We start from the raw sequence: 18,328 nt of genomic DNA, 5'->3' as shown, positions 1-18,328 counted from the left end.
TTTTCTAGGCAGAATTACTTAATAAACAAAAAAATAATAAAATTCCTCTGTTATTCTACACATGATTACAAGAATGCTGTGTTTGCAACGATGTGTGTATCACATGTGAGTGAGACTAATTCAGAAACGAAAAGTTAAAGTCCATTATTACGTTGGCATATTTGTTGCGTGTGCGTCATATCTCACACATGAAGACTATGAAGTACGTTGACGGGGTACACTAAACATGCAGCTTAAGACAAGAACAGGGAGGGAGACAGATCATATCTCATTCTTACTGGAACTCAACAAAAACATTCATGTAAAAATCAGGCTGATTCCTGTACTTCCTCATCTGGATTGGTGAAAAAATCAAAAAATTTCAATATATTATGTTGAAATTGTGATATCATTCTCAAAAATCTCGGTGTACAACATTTCATTCAGCTTTTAGACACTATTGAATTTGAACATAACACAATAATCAGCTCTGTTCAGATCTCTCATCACAAAAAAATCTATTTTCTTATCAGAAATCTTGTAAAATACATTTCTAGGCAATATGTATTTAAACACACACACACACACACACACACACACACACACATGAATGGTGACTAGAATAGTCTTTAACAAATATTGTTTATAAAAATATTCAAACAAATGGGGAAAAAATTCACACACAGACACATGGAACAACAAAAGTTTTGGTTGCACTTTATTTTACAGTATGTGTACTAACATGTACTTATAGTGCACTTACAGTGTATTTATCTAAGAAAGTTCTGGTAATACAAGGTAACTACATGGGGTAGGGTTAGGTTTAGGGGTAGGTTCAGGGTTAGTACCTAGTTATTGTAATTACTATAATAAGTACATAGTATGTACATGGGGAACAGGACTGTAGAATAAAGTGCTACCGTTTTGGCAGTGACATAAATTCTGTGTTTTGAAAAGTTTGCTGCCTCATTTGTATATTATTTTTCCACATTTCTATGGTTTACTGAAAAACAATGATAAGCATATTATAAATTGGCAATATTTACAGTGTTGACCCTTGTTCTTCATAACTTCTGCAGTTCGCTCTGGCATGGATATTAGCTTCTGGGCCAAATCCTGCTGATGGCGATCCATTCTTGCCTTATTAGCTCTCAGAGTTGATCAGAATTTGTGGGCTTCTGCTGGTCCACTTGCCTTTTGAGGACTGACCTCAGGTTCTCTATGGGATTGAGATCTGGGGAGTTGCCTGGCCACGGATACAAAATTTCAATGTAACAATCTTGGAGCCACTTTATCACTCTTGCTTTGTGACATGCTCCACCATGCTGGAAAATGCACGGATCATCACCAAATTGCTCATGGATCGTTGAAAGAAGTCACTGCAGGACGTTTTGATACCATTCTTTATTCATGGCAGTGTTTGAGGGCAGAATAATAGAGCACACTCCCTTGGTTGAAAAGCAACCCCACACATGGATGGTCTCAGGATGCTTCACTTTTGGCATGTCACAGGACTCATTGTAGCATTCACCTTTTCTTCTTTGAAAAATCAATTGTCTGTCCTTGATGTTTTTCTTGGAGAGAAGTGGGTTCTTTGCTGCCCTTCTTGACACCAGGCCTTTGTCCAAAAGTCTTGGCCTCGCTGTGTGTGCAGATGCTCTCACACCAACCTGCTGCCATTCTTGAGCAAGCTCTGCACTGGTGCTGACCCCTCAGTAGGAGATGGTCCTGGTGCTTTCTGGACACTCTGGGACGTCCTGAAGACTTCTTCACAGCAGTCAAACCTCTTTCTTCTTGAACTTCTTGATGATCCGGTAAATGGTTCTTTTAGGTGCAATATTCTTTGTAGCAATTTCCTTGCATGTGAGGCCATTTTGATGCAAAGCGATGATTTCTGCACGTATTTCTTTGGAGGTAACCATTGCTAACAAGAACACAGGTATTGGAAGTGCTTCTTCCCTTTTTTATAGCAATCAGTCGGCTCTTACAATCTGATTTTACCTGACTAGTAGGGTGAAGTCAGCTAAAATGGGCCACGTTTTGGTAAATTACTTATAATACCATCAAATAAGCTATGCATGAGATCTAATGCATTTTTTTTTATAAACTTAAATAATTATATATTTTTTAAATGTCAAAAAGTATAACTGTTTTCAAATTATGAGAGTTAGTAGGCATGCCCCTTTTTGAGCTACGGCACAACATTCAGAAAAATGGGCCAGCTGTTCAGTTAAAATTAGCCAATATAAAAAGAGAACATCTCAGGTAATTTGAAATTGTGAAAACTGTGGCCCATTTTAGCTTAACCAGCCATTTCTACCTAAAATGCAATTTTTCACAAAAACCGAAGATTCTTTTTTTAAATTAAACTTTTTTATTTGAAAGAGCATGTCAAAACATTGTTCATAAACCTTTGCTTTGTTAGTAAGCATATGTATAATTGCTTTAGTACCCTTATTGGTCATGAATGAAATTTATTTCAGGCTCACTTACCTTACAATTTTTCTGACAAGCTTAATTTAACACTCTGTCCTGCCTGCCTTAAGAAACTAAGACCAATCAGAATTATTTTACATGTCAACAAGTGTTGAAGCAACAATGCAAAATCATGACTGACTATAAAAGATTTTAAAGATGCTACAAACTTCTTTAACCCATTTTAGCTGACTTCACCCTATCAATTCACACTTTCACGTGTGCTGCTGATATGATTAGTCAATAAATGTTAGCTGGTCATTTTGTGTCAGGATTTTTTGTACATTTTTGACCAATGAAGCTTTGAGCAATTATTTTAAATGCATCTGATCACTCTACAATTATCTAGAAACTATGTGAATGAACACCACTACAGCTTAAGCAGCAAATTTTGCAAAACACAAAATTTATGTCACTGCCAAAACTTGTGGCCATGATTGTAGTTTCTACTGTATACACTAACCCTACATACCCTCACACAAAACCTATTGCAATTTTATATCTTCATATAAAATGATCATTCAGTATGATTTAAAACCTGGTTTCCTCACAGGGACCAAAGATTTTCTCACAAGGTCACAAATTTACTGGTAGACCTGTTATACTCATGGGGACACTTGATCCCCATTATGCAGGCTAATTATCATTCAGAGGTTACTTGCTTCTTGGGAATAAAAAGCAAAGAAGGAAAATGCTAAGAAACAATGACCTAGAAGGAAACTAAATCCTACATATTACTTTAGTGGCAGTATGAGTCTGTGACTGAATTCAAGTAAAAAATTAAATAAATAATGATAATTTGTAATAAAACGATACACGATTGCATCCAATACATCCAATCCAACAGGTGGCACTAAAATGCTGTTGTACTAAATAAACCCCGCTGATTCTGTCTGTGGGTATGACGTCACTTTGGCGCCAAATCATACGGAGTTAAGCGCGCGGAAGAAAACATCGAAGCTAAAGAAATTTTAATAATACGCCAATATCTATATTAAAAAATACACATTTCGGATTTATTCGGTAACAGCAGTGCAATACCCCAACGATGCAGCGAAGCATAGCGTGAGTGTGTCCTGCTTTTCTTCTTTTATTCGTGATGTTGACCACAGAACATGCAGTGTCTGGTTCTGATACAAGACTGCGTTTAACCTACACCAACTAACTTACTCTAACTGTGACAATAAAGGGTTTCCTTTAAATTTTTTTGTCAGATTTTATAATACCGTATCAACTTGAGGGAGTTAATATGTCTTTATAACGTGATCTCGTTGTTTCCCGCCCACAGGTCATTCTTTCAGCCAATGAAAGTAAGGAGAAGAGTGATGGACAGGTCAAAACAAAGACTGAGTGAGTGATATTTAGCTGCTATTTATTTGTTGAATTAATTTTTATTTTCTAATTGAACACAGTGTTGTGGAAACCACATAACTCTTTCTGTGTTGATTCTGTATTCATTCTCTTTGGTAACAATGACCACTGTGGAGTTGAAGGAATATAAAAACAAATGACCAATGTTATTATGTTATATGATAATGTTTTTCTCTTCCTTCTGCTCAGACCCTTAAAAAGTCCCCTCAAAATTCAGAATGGTGTGCAGGAAAGTGATTCACCAGTAAAGAAGGTGCATAAACGCAGTCGCGCAATCATAGACAGCGATGATGAAGATCAGCCGATAGTAAAAGAGCAGCTGCCAAAACAGAGTGAAGCTGAACCAGCAAAGCCAGAGCAGGTAAGGTTTATTGAGTTATCATGAACTTCGACCAGGATGAGATGTCAGTATTTTTGATAACAATTCTGTTTCTACTATGTTAAATACACGGGAATCTGATGTTACAAAGGCTGTTTCCACTCCGGTTTCTCCAAAAACTCCCATAACCCCAACGACTCCGCTCACGTCGAGTACCTCTGTTGCGGTGGTTACCCCTGCTTCCTCCGGTACTCCTGGAACTCCGACATCAACATCGCCGTCCGGCATTCCCAAACGCAAGACCGGTCTGTATCACTCTCTTCTTCTCACATTCCTCCTTGTGCTACTGATTATTTATTCTTTCAGAAAAGGCATGCAGTAGATTATATGCCAAATGATTTTCTGTAAAGTTTGTTTTAAACCGAATACAGTAAACTACATGGGATTAAAATCCCTTTTCTTAATTCTCTAGCCCGCAAGCAGTTCCCCAAGAGGAAGCTGGAAAGCAGAAGTGATGGAGAAGGGGCAAAAGAGGAGGAAAAGGAGGTCAATGAAGGGCAGGAGAGTAAGAGAGCACGAGTTGAGGCCTCACCTGAACAGACAGGTGATTTGAGTTGATGTCAGGTATAGTATCTCCTATATCTTAAAGTGTTTCTCACTGTTTCTTCTCTTTCTCTCTTCAACTCAGACAACGGGATGATGGAGGTGGAAGAGAAGAGAGAAGATGGGAAGACTGCAGTGGAGGAACAGAAAGAGAAGGATGAAGCAAAAACAACCGTAGTGGAGGACAATGCAAACAATAATATAAAAGGAAAGGAGAAAAAGAAGGTAAAGCAGGAGAAAAAGATAAATGGAGAGAATGGGAAGAAAGAAAAAAAAGAAGACAAGAAAGAGAAGGAACACAGCAGTCCTGAACGAGTGGTTAAAAAAGAAAAAAGCACAGAAGAGGAAGGGGGATCGGCCAAAAAGAAACCCATCAGCAGCTTTTTTGGTAAACCTGTTGTACTTTTCTTTCTCATTTTCTGTCTTTTTAATTAAAGGGATGGTTCACTCCAAAAAGAAAATTGTCATTATTACTTGACAAACCAAACCTGCATGATTACTGAAACTTTATTTTTTACATTAATATGTAACTTGCATCTTACAATCTCTTGTAGCACCCAGAAAGGCAGCTGTCAAACTGGAAAAAGAGGAGCGAAATGAGGGAGAAAAAAAGAAGGACGGAGAGATCTCTGATGCTGCTGAACAGAAAGAGAAGAAAAGGTTGAAGAAATCTGGCTTGGAATATTTTACTTAAAAAATATGATTGTTTGTTATGAAAGGCCACAGTTTTTTTCTTTGACTCCATTTGAATGAGCTTTATTGTTTTGACAGTGAAAAGGGGGTGGATTCTGCAGTCCAGAGCCAGTATGATCCCTCCAGAGCTCATTACCATCCCATTGACCATGCCTGCTGGATGAAGGGCCAAAAGTACATTTCATTAGTTATATAACAGTGTGCTGCATACATTTTTCTTTCTAAAGCATTAAAGTTTGACTGAGACTTTTTCTATGGAAGTTCATTGTATGTTTTCTTAATCTCTTTCTCAGAGTGCCATATTTGGCTGTCGCTCGCACCTTTGAGAAGATTGAAGAGGATTCAGGCAGGTATGAAGTAGAATTGTTTTGTATAAACTGTGTACTGTATGTGTTTTCTCTTACATCTCTTAAGAGTTTAAAAATAAGTGTGGAAAGCAGTTACATTTCAATCTTAGTTGATTTTTTTAGGCTGAAGAACATTGAAACGCTTTCCAACTTTCTGCGATCTGTAATTCTGCTTTCTCCAGGTGAGTGTGTATTCATTGAGTTTAAGTAGGTTCATTATTTTTGCTTGTACAGAGCACAAAAATGTAGCATACTTTCAAAATATGATGTGTTTGCATCTGTTCAATATTCTGTTGTTTGTTTAGATGACCTGTTATGCTGTGTGTACCTGTGTCTGAATCAGCTCGGCCCTGCATATCAGGGTCTGGAGCTGGGCATTGGGGAGACCATCCTGATGAAAGCTGTGGCTCAGGCAACTGGTAAATATATTTGTGTTTTCCCTGATGTCATTCACCATTCTCCTTGCCTGACCCCTGTACTGTAAACTTCTGTTACCAGGGCGACAACTGGACAAAATCAAGGCAGAGGCTCAGGAGAAAGGTGACCTGGGATTGGTTGCTGAAAGTTCTCGCAGCAACCAGAGAATGATGTTTGCACCGGCCAATCTGACAGCAGGAGGCGTTTTCAACAAACTGAAAGAGATTGCTAACATGAGTGGAAATTCTGTGAGTACAAATGCAGTAATGACAACATTGTTGTGAATGTATTATTACAATTGAATTTAGCTGTTTTTCATAGTAATATGTTTTCAAATATAATATATTCCTGCGATGCAAAGCTGATCACATGATCCCTCAGAAATCACTATAATATGCTGATTTGCTGCTCAAAAATTGTTTCTTTTTATCATCTACAAAACTATTTTACTGCTTCATATTTTTGGAAATCATGTTCATTATTTTCAGGAGTCTTTTAATAGACAGTTCAAAAGAACAACATTTATTTCATTAAGATCTTTTATGACATCATAAAGATTTTAACTGTCACTTTTTATCAATTTAAAAACTGTTCTCAATGAAAATCCACTTCCTTTCTCTCTTGCTCTTTCTCTCTCTGTGTTAGGCAATGAATAAGAAGATTGACATTATTAAAGGCTTGTTTGTGGCGTGTCGGTTTTCTGAGGCCCGATACATTGTGCGGTGCGTTATTTTGCCTTTCACTTATGACTTTTTAAATTCCTCATCTGACCAACCATACAGAAATGTTGAGTTCATTCTGAAAAATACTGAATAATGAATGTAATTTACGGGTGACAGTTGATTTTAGCTAAATCTAAATTGTGCTACTGGCCTTGATTATACTGCTGTATGGTGACAGATTAATTTGAATATTAATGCAGAAGTGAAATGTGTTAGTTTGATTGGTTGCTTGTGTGATTGACAGGTCACTGGCTGGGAAGCTGCGGATCGGATTGGCTGAGCAGAGCATTCTCACGGCTCTCAGTCAAGCTGTGTGTCTGTCGCCCCCGGGCCAAGGTTTGAAATGATCCTAATGAAACTGGCATTAACACACATCATAATCAGAGCATTGATAGAACCTCCAGGCATTCAGCATTTGCAATTAAGATTACTCTCTGCCGTGATAAATAAAAAATGAGTAACGTTTAAACATGTTAATATTAATTAGGTGTCTATTTAGTTTAGTAGTGCTGAAATGTTACTAAAATGTTTTTCTTGTGTTGGTTCAGAGTTCCCACCAGCTGTGCTGGATGCTGGGAAAGGAATGAGTGCTGAAAACAGGAGAGTGTGGCTGGAGGAGAAAGCACTGATCCTAAAACAGACATACTGGTGAGTGTGTGTGTGTATATATGCAAGACACTGATGAAAAATATTTTAAAAGAACCATTGAAAACATTTATGTGTATATATATATATATATATATATATATATATATATATATATATATATATATATATATATATATTTGTTACAAAGTTCAGTTAAATAAAAAAATTTTTTAGTTTTGCCATCACAAAAAAAATAATGTTTTAAAATGTACAAAAATAATAATATGCTGATTTTTCACAAATGTACATTATTACTGTACTTTTGATAAACTAAATGCGCATACACATACACTCGTTTCACTATTCTTCCTTGGCTTACAATTCAAATGTGGGCAGAATTCAACAACTGTAATCATTTCTTAATTAAGCACAGTAAAACAGTGATGGTTTCATCTACATAAATCCCTTTAATAAATGTAATAATTTAGTTAAAATTTAAAAATGATTTACTTTTTTGCATCAATACTCAAAAACAGTAGTCTTGTGACTAAAAGTAAATATTTTAATAGGGTATCTGGTTTAGAGCTCATTAGCAAAGATTTTGGAAGTCTGTTTCATTACTGCGAAAAGGTTAAGTAGCTGTATACACTATGTATATGTACAAATTTAATTTGTCCTTGTCCATTTAGTGAAAAGATATTCATATCGCAATGAATGTATATACATGTATATCCAATGTCCAATCAAAAGGCTGAAAAAAATATCTAGATTTCTTTGTATTTTATCCTATTGGCTAACATTCACAGACCGAGCCTAACCTGATTGTCAAACACAAACTGGTGCTGTGAGCGATAATTATAGATATACTACAAACGATATTTCAATTACAACTGCAGGTTTCCACTGCATAACAAGTGCCTGTTTAATGAGTATTCACATAATTTGTTCCCTACAGAAAGTCTGATTTGGCAAATTGGGCAGGTGTTGCAGTTAGTACATATCACCTCAATGCATACAAATAATGTTTTCCCTCATATTGTTCCTCCCAGTGAGATGCCAAATTATGATGCAATCATTCCTGTATTGATGAAGGAGGGCATAGATGAACTGCCCAATCACTGCAAGCTCACCCCAGGTACTGACCAATTACAACATTTGCCAACAAAAAGAAAATTGATTTTAGAATGAGACTAAATTGAATTGTGTTTTACAGGTGTGCCCCTGCGGCCCATGTTGGCCCACCCAACTAAAGGGGTTGGGGAGGTAATGAAACGTTTCGATGAGGCATCTTTCACCTGCGAGTATAAATATGATGGAGAGAGAGCCCAGGTGTGTGTTGTTTTATTCTTATTCCACAAGGTGGAGCCTCAGCCATAAAAGTGACTTTCTGTTTCCATAGCAATATCATTGATTAAAATGTTAATTGCCTTTTTGTTTTGCATTTAACAGATCCATATTCTTGAGAATGGAGAGGTGCGCATTTTCAGCCGAAACCAAGAAGACAACACCAGCAAATACCCTGATATTATTTCACGAATCCCACAGGTAACACACATGCACCCAGAAAGATAGAAATAAATAGATCAGATGGACACAAAAGCAAATCTCTGTGTTTAAACACAGGTGCACACTGTCCAATTTCTTTCCAAAATTTGGCTGTCTAATTTCAGGGATAATAAAAGATTCCATCATAAAGCAAAATTGGCAGTCTGGGATTGCCTAAGCCTCAGTGTGACATGCTCACTGATGCCCAATTAATTGCTTTTGCTAAGAAATCTTAGCCTGAGAGGTTCTGGCAGAGTGGTTACGTTGGCCATGTTTTATGTAAAAAAAAAAAATTGGGGTTGAAGCTTAAAAGATACTAATACAGAGTTTTAAAATAATAATAAAAAATAAAATTAATAACTGATAAAAAAATAATTCGGTAATTAAAATGAAGTATAAATACTTTATGACATGAAGAACATACATCAAAATGATAAATGTTGCTTTTGCTACTAACTGAAATAAGTTTAAATGTTAAAATTACTAAATCTGAAATAAAAATGAAAAAGAAATGTAGAAATAACAAAATAAAAGCTTGTTCAAATTCTATTATACTATACTATTATATTAAAATAATACTAAAATGGCGCGATCATATATTTCAAAACTGACACGAACTGGTGACTTCAAAAAACCATACAATCGCAACTCAAATGTAGCTTGTACAGTCAAGATATTTAATGTTGAACAGTCTGACTTAGCTTTCACCCAATATCTTGCTAATGCCCATTCTGACAGCTGTTGTACAGTTCTCCCACAGTGTGCACCTGACTAGTTTTACTTTTTTGTTAAGGCTGGAATACAATACAGGACTTTTAAAATCTAAATGACTCAGGATCACACATCACCAGACATTCAAGTTGTCCTGAATATAGGTGTTTATGTGGCTCAGTGGTAGAGCATTGCGTTAGCAGAAAGGTTGTGGGTTCAATTCCCAGGGAACACGGGTACTGGTAAAAAGAAATGCATAGCCTGAATGTGAAATATTATGTCCCTCAAAGCTAAAAGATGCATGACGCATGAAAATAATATGTTCTAAAATCACATGATTTTCTGTGAAATCTGTCAGCATCTGCGGCTCAATGTCTGCAAATTGACTTTGACTTTTGGCAACCAACGTCAGCTCATCCAAGCTGTAAATCTGGGCAAAAATCTGGACGAAAGTCGTATGATGTATTCCAGCCTTTAGTAAGAAGAGCCACTGCCAGTCAGAACATATGATGTTGAATATGCAGCAATTTTGGAACTCTGTTCAAATGAGATTTCACCGTGGGTGGAGGTTCCCAACATGACACGACTAAAATAGAAAACTAAGCGCCTGATGAAATGTTTGAGGGAAAAGAAACCATCACACCTGGTTTGGATATGCTGTTAGAGTCTTTCTCACAGACTCTCTCTTTATGTGTCTGCGAGTCTCTCTGTATCTGTCTCTTTCTCTCTCTCTTTTTCAAAGGCCATATTTGTCCTCTGTCATCCTGCTCTGTTCTCCTCTCAAGAAAGCAATAATGGATTCTAGCCCTAAAGCAAAGAAATCATTTGATGAATGACATAAGCTCACACGCAGATAAATCAATGCTGTTGTTTTGCTTATCAGTGTCCATATCCAATCTCAGAACCGTAATATCTCTCTCTGCCTTCCCTTTCTCAGTTGTGTGATATTCAATGTAAAATCTCATTATTGTACAAGTATCAAATTATTGTACAAGAATCAAAACCGTCTGAGTTGTAAACAAGATGTGTCATGTGGGGGAATTACAGTTGTCAGTCGTGTTCTAGTGCTTGGTAATGAAAATGTTTGACAAATGCATTTATATATATACAAACTAGCACTTAGTTAAATAATTGATTTTAAATTAAGTTTATTAATTCATACAAATTGTCAGTAATTGTTCCATAATGCTGATTACCACAAAATGTAATTTCCTCTTATTTCCTTTTATGGAAAACAAAATCAGGGTTACATTGAGGCATTTGCAATTGATGTGAATGGGGACGAAACCACAAACATTAAAATACTTTATTAATAATACTTTAATAGTTTTATTAGTACAGAACATGATTTGAATGTTAAAAATGTAGTAGGTAAAAAGGATTTAAACTAATTTACAGCTCAAATAACAAACTTTTTTTTTAACAGAAAGTTAATTTATGAGTTTTTAACTTTTTTTTTTTTTTTTGCAGTAATCAACAGTATTTAATGGTCAATTTAATTGAGGCCATTTGCACAAAAACAATAACTATTAGTTTTGTCATCTGCTGCTTTAAATGCTCAAACTCTTTAAGTGGATTCTGATTGGCTGTCAATGTTTTTATTGTTAATCAGCTAGAAAAAACACAAGATTTCAACAATATTGTTCCTCTTAGTCTTTATCGTTATAGTTGTAGTGTGGACTTTACTGTTCTCCAAGATGAGAATGATTATTGAAACATTAGTTATCAGTATTTATCGTTCTTGCTGTGAACGACCCTTTAGTCACTGTCACTATGGTTACAAGTTGAATTCTCAGTAGTCATGAGAATAGAAACAGGGCTTGACTTCAGTTACTCATACAGACTGAATTCAAGCTGTTTCTGTAAGCTGTTGTATGAACAGGCACATCTGTTATTAAATTCCGTTGTCAATCCCAAACACTGACTGTGTGAATGCATTCAATTATGTGGGAGGATTGTAAACGTTTCCAGAACTGCCCCATACCTTCTGCTGCAGCTCTCACAAACTCAATATGCACTTGTAACATCTATTGAATTGTAAATGTCACACAGCCTCAGGGTTCGATGGGTTATATGTTGGTGAAGTGTTAGTGTTTAAACCTCAGGTGACCTTATATACAAGTAATTTTAAGTTGTTATGACTGTGAGGGGCATGTCTGCAGGGTGAGGCATTACTCTGCGTCGATGATCCAGTTTATTCAGGTGTTGAAAGGAGATTTAATAAATGTCCTTACCTCTCTCACGCAGGTGAAGAAAGAGAACGTACGGTCCTGTGTTCTGGATTCAGAGGCGGTTGCCTGGGACAGAGAAAAGAAACAGATCCAGCCATTTCAGGTCCTCACCACAAGGAAGAGAAAGGTAAGCGGTACAAATAGAGAAAAATGTGAGCAGAGAAACAGCTGAATATAGAGAAAAGACATGTCATTTAATAGTTGTCCTTCAGGGTGACATGCTGTATCTTAAACCATTTTAAAAATAAAAATCAAATCCTTATGTTTAATAAAAGCCCATAAAAGGACACTTATTATGCATCTTTTTTTTCAAGATATAGTATAAGTCTTGTGTGTCGCCATAATTTGCCTGTAAAGTTTCGGCTAAAAATACCCCACGGCTCATTTATTTATTATATAATTTTGAAAATACCTATTTTAAGGTAACTTAAGCAATGCCTATTTTGCCTATTGTCTATTTTAAACACGTCTGTTTTGAACAAGAGCAAATAGGCTGTTTTTGTGCATGTATCTTTATATGCAAATGAGCTGTTGTTCCCCTCCCCCTTTTCCAGAATAGGGCTGTGCCTTTACAGCTTGTACCTCGGATACTCTGTTAAAAAAAAATCTGTTCAGTTTTGATTATCATGTCTATTGCACTGAAATCATGCGTTTTAAAGTGTGTTTTTAGTTTAAACTTCTTATATATGGTTTCTTGTTTGGAAACATCCAAAGCAAACACACAGAAATTGGCTGTTACAGTTCTCTTTCATGTCTTATTGCCCTTTAACTGTCAAGTACACACACAAGTTTTATGTTAAAAACAGACAAGTTGGAAAAACAGTCGGGTATGTCTGTGAAGGTCGTGGCGTTAGAAGTGAAACACTTTAGTCACTTGCTGTGGTTGGAAGCATGCAGATTAAGGGGCGGTAATATTATAATAAGATCCCCTTCCTACATCGCTAGAGGAGCGAAATCTGAGCAGCTTGTTCTTCGTAGGCTTACCAAAACAAAGTTCCTGGGCTTTCTTCACGTTTTCTGGTTTTCACGTTTCACATTACCCAGTTATAGTGCTTAAACCTGGAAATCTCAGATTTTCATGATATACCCCCTTTAAAAGTTTACATGAGTTTGTGTGTGTGTATTTCAGGATGTGGATGCATCTGAGATCAAGGTTCAGGTGTGTGTGTACGCCTTTGATCTGCTGTACCTCAACGGAGAGGTAAGACCATGATAACAGCTCAAAGCCAATCACATTTGAATAATTTTGCATGTCTCAGAAATCTTCCTTTTTACATGCTATGTGCTGTTTTAGTGAATTACGTGTCTGTCTGTGACAGTCTCTGGTGCGAGAGCCTCTGAGCAAACGCAGGGCTCTGTTACGGGAGAGTTTTGAGGAGAAAGAAGGAGAGTTTGTTTTTGCTCGATCTCTGGACGCTGACAACACAGAGAGCATTGCTGAGTTCCTGGAGCAGTCTGTACGAGGTGTGTGAATGACAGATCTACAGCTGTGGCTCTATTGTCTTTGTACTTTTATATAATAGACAATTACTGTATTGTATTGGTTTGCCAATTAAAAATGTGGGTCCAAAACCATTTGACAATTGACTGACATTTAGAGTTGAATTGCTCAATATGAGGTGTTACTCATTCAGTATTAGTAATATCCAGAATTTGTTAATTAATCTCTATTAAATGAGTTTGTAATATTTTACAGATTCTTGTGAGGGCCTAATGGTGAAGACATTGGAAAAACATGCAACTTATGAGATTGCCAAACGCTCCCACAACTGGCTCAAGGTATCGCACACAACACTGTGTTTATGTTCATACTTTTTATTTTTAATGTTTAATTAAAACGTTTCATTTGACCTTTTAATGTTTTAAACATTGGAATGCTATGTAGTCAATAAAAGAATTTCACAAATAACATTTTGTGAAGTCAGACTGCTGGAACAAAAAATGCATGCAATAGTCTCAGATAGACAGGCGCATCCTTTGTATTCAAAAAATAAAACCCAGACAAGTATTCAAAGTCAGAAGGAAGGTGCAAGTCATTAAAGTGTAATTTCCACCCCATTAAGCTTTTCTCTGGCTCTGTGTCTGTATCCTGACATTAAGGCTCAGTGTTATGATGGAATATATACTCTGACCATAGAAATGAGACAAATGGTGGAGATTCTCCTTTACCTTATATAATATGATATATCCATGGTGTGTTTTAAATACAACAAAATGCAGAAATCTTTAGTGTACTCTGTTAAATCTTGTTGAAGGCTGTTTTTAGGTTCTGGATTTTTTGGCAGATTGTAACAGGAGTTTTAGTTTTAGTCTGTTTTAACTGTAGTTTGTTAATGGTTGCCAAAAATTGGACTTGTCAGTACGGAGTTCAGCTAATTCCCGCTTTACTACAAATGTCTCATCCAGTCCAATTCAGAATGTTACTTATTTTCTGTCCCCGTTGTATCTAATGAGAAGCAGCTGTCTTGTGCCGATGCCAAATTTATTCATTATTTGTAAATAATTGTTTGGTATGCATCCATCAAATTCCAAATTAAAGAATAAATATTCAAGCGAGATGAAGCACACTTAATTTGGCAAGTGTTTCATTCATCGGATTACCAACAAAGTGTTACATCATGATAATGTGAAATAAAACTTCAGTTTTTGGCAGAATACTGATAGGTTCACCAAAACACAGTAAAAATATTATTTCTCCATTTTTTTTTTTAAACAACAGTGTTTATTCTACAGAAATATAAGGCTTTTTGTCATTTTTTTAATAATTTAATTCATCCTTGCTGAACAATAAACCTCCCTCTCTCACACCCCCAGATGTAACATGAATTTATTTGACCTCAATTCTGTTTTTCTGCTTAAATCTACAAATTCATGGTCTCTAAAGTGGGGTTTCTCAAAGCCCTTATGTTTCAAATGACAGCCTCAGTCACTATTCACTCCCATTGTATTAAAAAAGTGTGGTAAAAGTAAATGGCGACTGAAGCGTGTCATTGTGCCAAACAGTTATTTTTGAGTTCAGTGAAAGAATGAAAGTAATATAGGTTTCAAATGACAAAGGGGAGAGTGATGCCAGTTTTTAGTTGTTTTGCCTCTTGGGTACAGCTATCTTGTCATTTGCTTGTCTGCTGTATTGTTTCTAATGGTCTATCTCTGCAGCTGAAGAAGGACTATCTTGAGGGTGTTGGAGATACAGTGGATCTGTGTGTGATTGGTGCTTATCTGGGGAAGGGGAAGAGAGCAGGCAGCTATGGAGGATTTCTACTGGCCTGCTACGATGAGGAGAACGAGGAGTTCCAGTCTGTCTGCAAGGTGTGTGTGTGTGTGTGTGTGTGTGTGCGTGTGTGCATTAGTCTGAGAGGGGCTAGGGAAAACTAGGACTGGAATTAAAGAGAATTAATCTGATTACAGATACGTTACTGCATCATATGCAGAGTTTAGAAATGTAATTACTCGCATATATAAATATTTGTAGCAGATTCTTTTGTAATATCTAATTCATAGATGGATAGATGTTATTCAATAATGTGAAATTATTAGAAACGATTACAATAAGAATTGTTTTCTATTTTAATATATTTTAAATGTAATTTATTCCTGTGGACCCTAATTTTTCAGCATCATTCATAAGAGTCTTCAGTGTCACATGATCCTTCAGAAATCAATCTAATATACTGATTTGTTGCTCAAGAAATGGCTCTTATTAAAATTTTTGAAAACCGCTGTGCTGCTTAATATTTTAATGGAAACCAAACTCCAACTTTTCTTTTCTAGGATATTAGATTACAAAAAAATTTCAAAACAACATTTATTTAAAAATACATTTTTGTAACATTATAAATGTGTACTGTCGCTTTTGACCTTTTTAATGTATCCTCGCTATATGAAAGGACAAATTTATTTAAAAAAATGACCCAAAATATTTGGACGTTAAAGTATATATTAATACGAGTGTCATGTATTTATTTGTTTGTTTTTTTGTCAGATTGGAACAGGCTTCAAAGATGAAGATCTGGAGCAACATTACAATTTCTTAAAGTAAATCAAGATTTGCACTTTCTTGGTTTCCATATAGTTCAATGCACATAAAGTTCAATGTCTTTATGTGCAATCCACCTCAGGAGCACATCTTACCAAAACCACGTCCATATTACCGTGTGGACCAATCAGCTGAGCCGGATGTCTGGCTGGAGGCGGTGCAAGTGTGGGAGGTGAAATGCGCTGACCTTATCACTGTCTCCGGTTTACAAGGCAGCGATGGGATTGGTCAGTACACCACAATCATGAAGCTGAATCAGTGTTTTTGGTCTTGGCTCATTGTGCTCAACTTTGGCTCTTTATGGTGCCGTTCTCTTCTTTGCCATCAGGTGGACCCAGAGAAAGGCATTTCACTTCGTTTCCCACGGTACCTCAGGATTAGAGATGACAAAAAGCCAGAGGACGCCACCACAGGGTCACAGGTAACATATGAAATGCAGAAAAACAAGGAGCAAGACCCACAAGAGGAATTGTGTATTTACTTAATACATAGTGCTAATGTGAATACAGTGTGATTTGAAATTGAAAGAAGAAATACTCAAAAGATAAAATATAAATAAATATATAAGCAATATTTCATTCATTCATTCCTTTATAAATAAAAAATATAGTAGAAAAAGCAAAAGTGTAGGAGTCAATAGTAATTACCCCACATGGGATGTTCCTTTCAAAAGCAAATGTCATAAGTGTATGGAAAATGCAGGATATGGCACAGTGTGTGTGTGTGTGTGTGTGAGAGATAGCTCCATGGCATATGAGACCGAAGAGTGAGATTTTAAAGTAGTTTTTCCTTCTGAAAGTCAAACGTGATGACATTGGCGTAGTTTGGAGCTTCGTGACATCGTGATTTAGTGGAGCAAGTGGAGTGGATCCGTTAAAGGAAATCCATCTTTTTACGCTCCACACTGTCTTTCTTTCTTTTCCCCCCTCATTTTCACAGTTCATTTATTTCGGTTTTTTTTTATTCCTGTCTCCCGATGGTTGGAAACGCACAGGCACACAAACACACCTCTCGAAATGAACTATTCTGATCTCCTGCATCAGTCTTTCTCTCTCTTCTTTCTCTCTTTCAGATTGCAGATCTTTACAAGAAACAGCAGCAGATTCAAAACCAGGGTGAAAAGCAAGATCTGGAGGACTACTATTGATTGCTGCGCTCTGATTGGCTCCTGATGTCAGCTTGTCTTGTTCCTATTGGGCAATGGAGCATTTTTCAATATTTTGTTGCATATTAATATGCTGAATTTTAATGCTGTGATATTGTGCGACTTAATGAAAAATGGAAATGAACATGTAAATAGTCTTGCAATGATACCGAGCTAAAATAAACTTGCTTTTCACAAACTGACTGCCTTGGGTGTTTTTCACCAGTGTATTTGTCTTTTTGTTGTGTCTGTTTTGTGTACTTTGCATGTATAGTTGAATTTCACACATTTATCAGCTTATGAATGCCTATTACTATGCCATTTTAAGTGTTTATCTATGCACATATGATCATGTGATTGCATATTCATGTTGAAGTGTGTATCTTTAGCGTAGTGGGTTTCCAATGGAAACCGATCTATTGTCAGTGACCAAAGATGGAAAATTAAATTATCCAGCTCTTTCTTTCCATCACTCGCTTTGTACTCTCCATCACTTCCTTCAAAGAATTCCCTTTCTCTTCTCCAGTGTTTGCTCACCCTGTCTGAAATGAGTCTGGAAGGTTTTGACACTGTGCTTCTGTCAGAGTTAAGACTGTAAAGAGAATTTTAAGTGTTGCTGTGACAGTCTAGTAATGGCAAGAATTCGTGGGAGAGGCTTCACCCATCTGTGGAAGTCTTTGAGAAAGGAATTACAATGAATTAATACAAGTTTAATTAATGTGAAATTAATACAGTATTAATAATTCAACCGTTAGTGCTCATTAATATAGCCCACGAGCTGAATGTACTTGCTTGGTTTGGATTGCAGATAAGAGCATTGATTTTAAGAGCCTTGAAGCATTCGGCTAAATGACTCTGCTGTTCATTAGCAAGGGCTTGTGTTATAACCACATGTTTTTATTAACTGGAATCTAAGCACTAAACCAATCTAGTCAACCTAATATATTCACAGGCTGTGCTCAGAATGGCAGTATGTTTACCGAGAGTAACTGTTGTTTTAGTGTTATTTACAAAGTATATTGCTTATTAATGTTATTGATTTCTTTTTTAACTAGTAATTTTGTTGTGCTTTAAAAGAGCTTCCTAAAATGCAATGCTTGACTCCATTTATAATGGAGAATTATTTGCTTTGAATCTCAAAATAAAG

At 36.3% G+C, this 18,328-nt stretch overlaps 1 protein-coding gene and 2 pseudogenes across 2 annotated transcripts in view; all 3 read left to right on the top strand.

Annotated features, from left to right (window-relative positions):
- The first annotated feature begins 188 nt into the window (after positions 1-188).
- On the top strand, positions 189-16,040 carry LOC113046266 (DNA ligase 1-like). The gene is made up of 25 exons (XM_026207202.1): positions 189-215; positions 1,671-1,793; positions 3,743-3,804; positions 4,015-4,186; positions 4,296-4,449; positions 4,617-4,748; positions 4,833-5,135; positions 5,302-5,407; positions 5,519-5,614; positions 5,734-5,790; positions 5,911-5,969; positions 6,093-6,206; positions 6,286-6,452; positions 6,850-6,926; positions 7,171-7,262; positions 7,475-7,574; positions 8,564-8,649; positions 8,728-8,843; positions 8,964-9,059; positions 12,018-12,128; positions 13,131-13,202; positions 13,321-13,465; positions 13,698-13,780; positions 15,158-15,310; positions 15,984-16,040. The coding sequence occupies exons 1-25, from the start codon at positions 189-191 to the stop codon at positions 16,038-16,040; spliced, it is 2,760 nt and encodes a 919-aa protein (XP_026062987.1).
- Positions 16,041-16,076: 36 nt separating this feature from the next.
- LOC113045411 (DNA ligase 1-like) lies at positions 16,077-17,384 on the top strand (annotated as a pseudogene).
- A 761-nt stretch (positions 17,385-18,145) lies between these two features.
- The window catches only part of LOC113046265 (nucleolar GTP-binding protein 1-like), a 6,174-nt pseudogene continuing 5,991 nt past the window's right edge, over positions 18,146-18,328 (top strand). The window contains exon 1 of the transcript XR_003276065.1: positions 18,146-18,151. The product of XR_003276065.1 is annotated as a nucleolar GTP-binding protein 1-like (transcript). The remainder of the gene's footprint in view (positions 18,152-18,328) is intronic.

The sequence above is a fragment of the Carassius auratus genome, chromosome 27 (genome assembly GCF_003368295.1).
Source record: "Carassius auratus strain Wakin chromosome 27, ASM336829v1, whole genome shotgun sequence".
In the NCBI taxonomy this organism is placed as follows: Eukaryota; Metazoa; Chordata; class Actinopteri; order Cypriniformes; family Cyprinidae; genus Carassius; species Carassius auratus.
The sequence above is the reverse complement of the archived record's forward strand: the minus strand, read 5'-3'. Positions and strand labels throughout refer to the sequence as shown.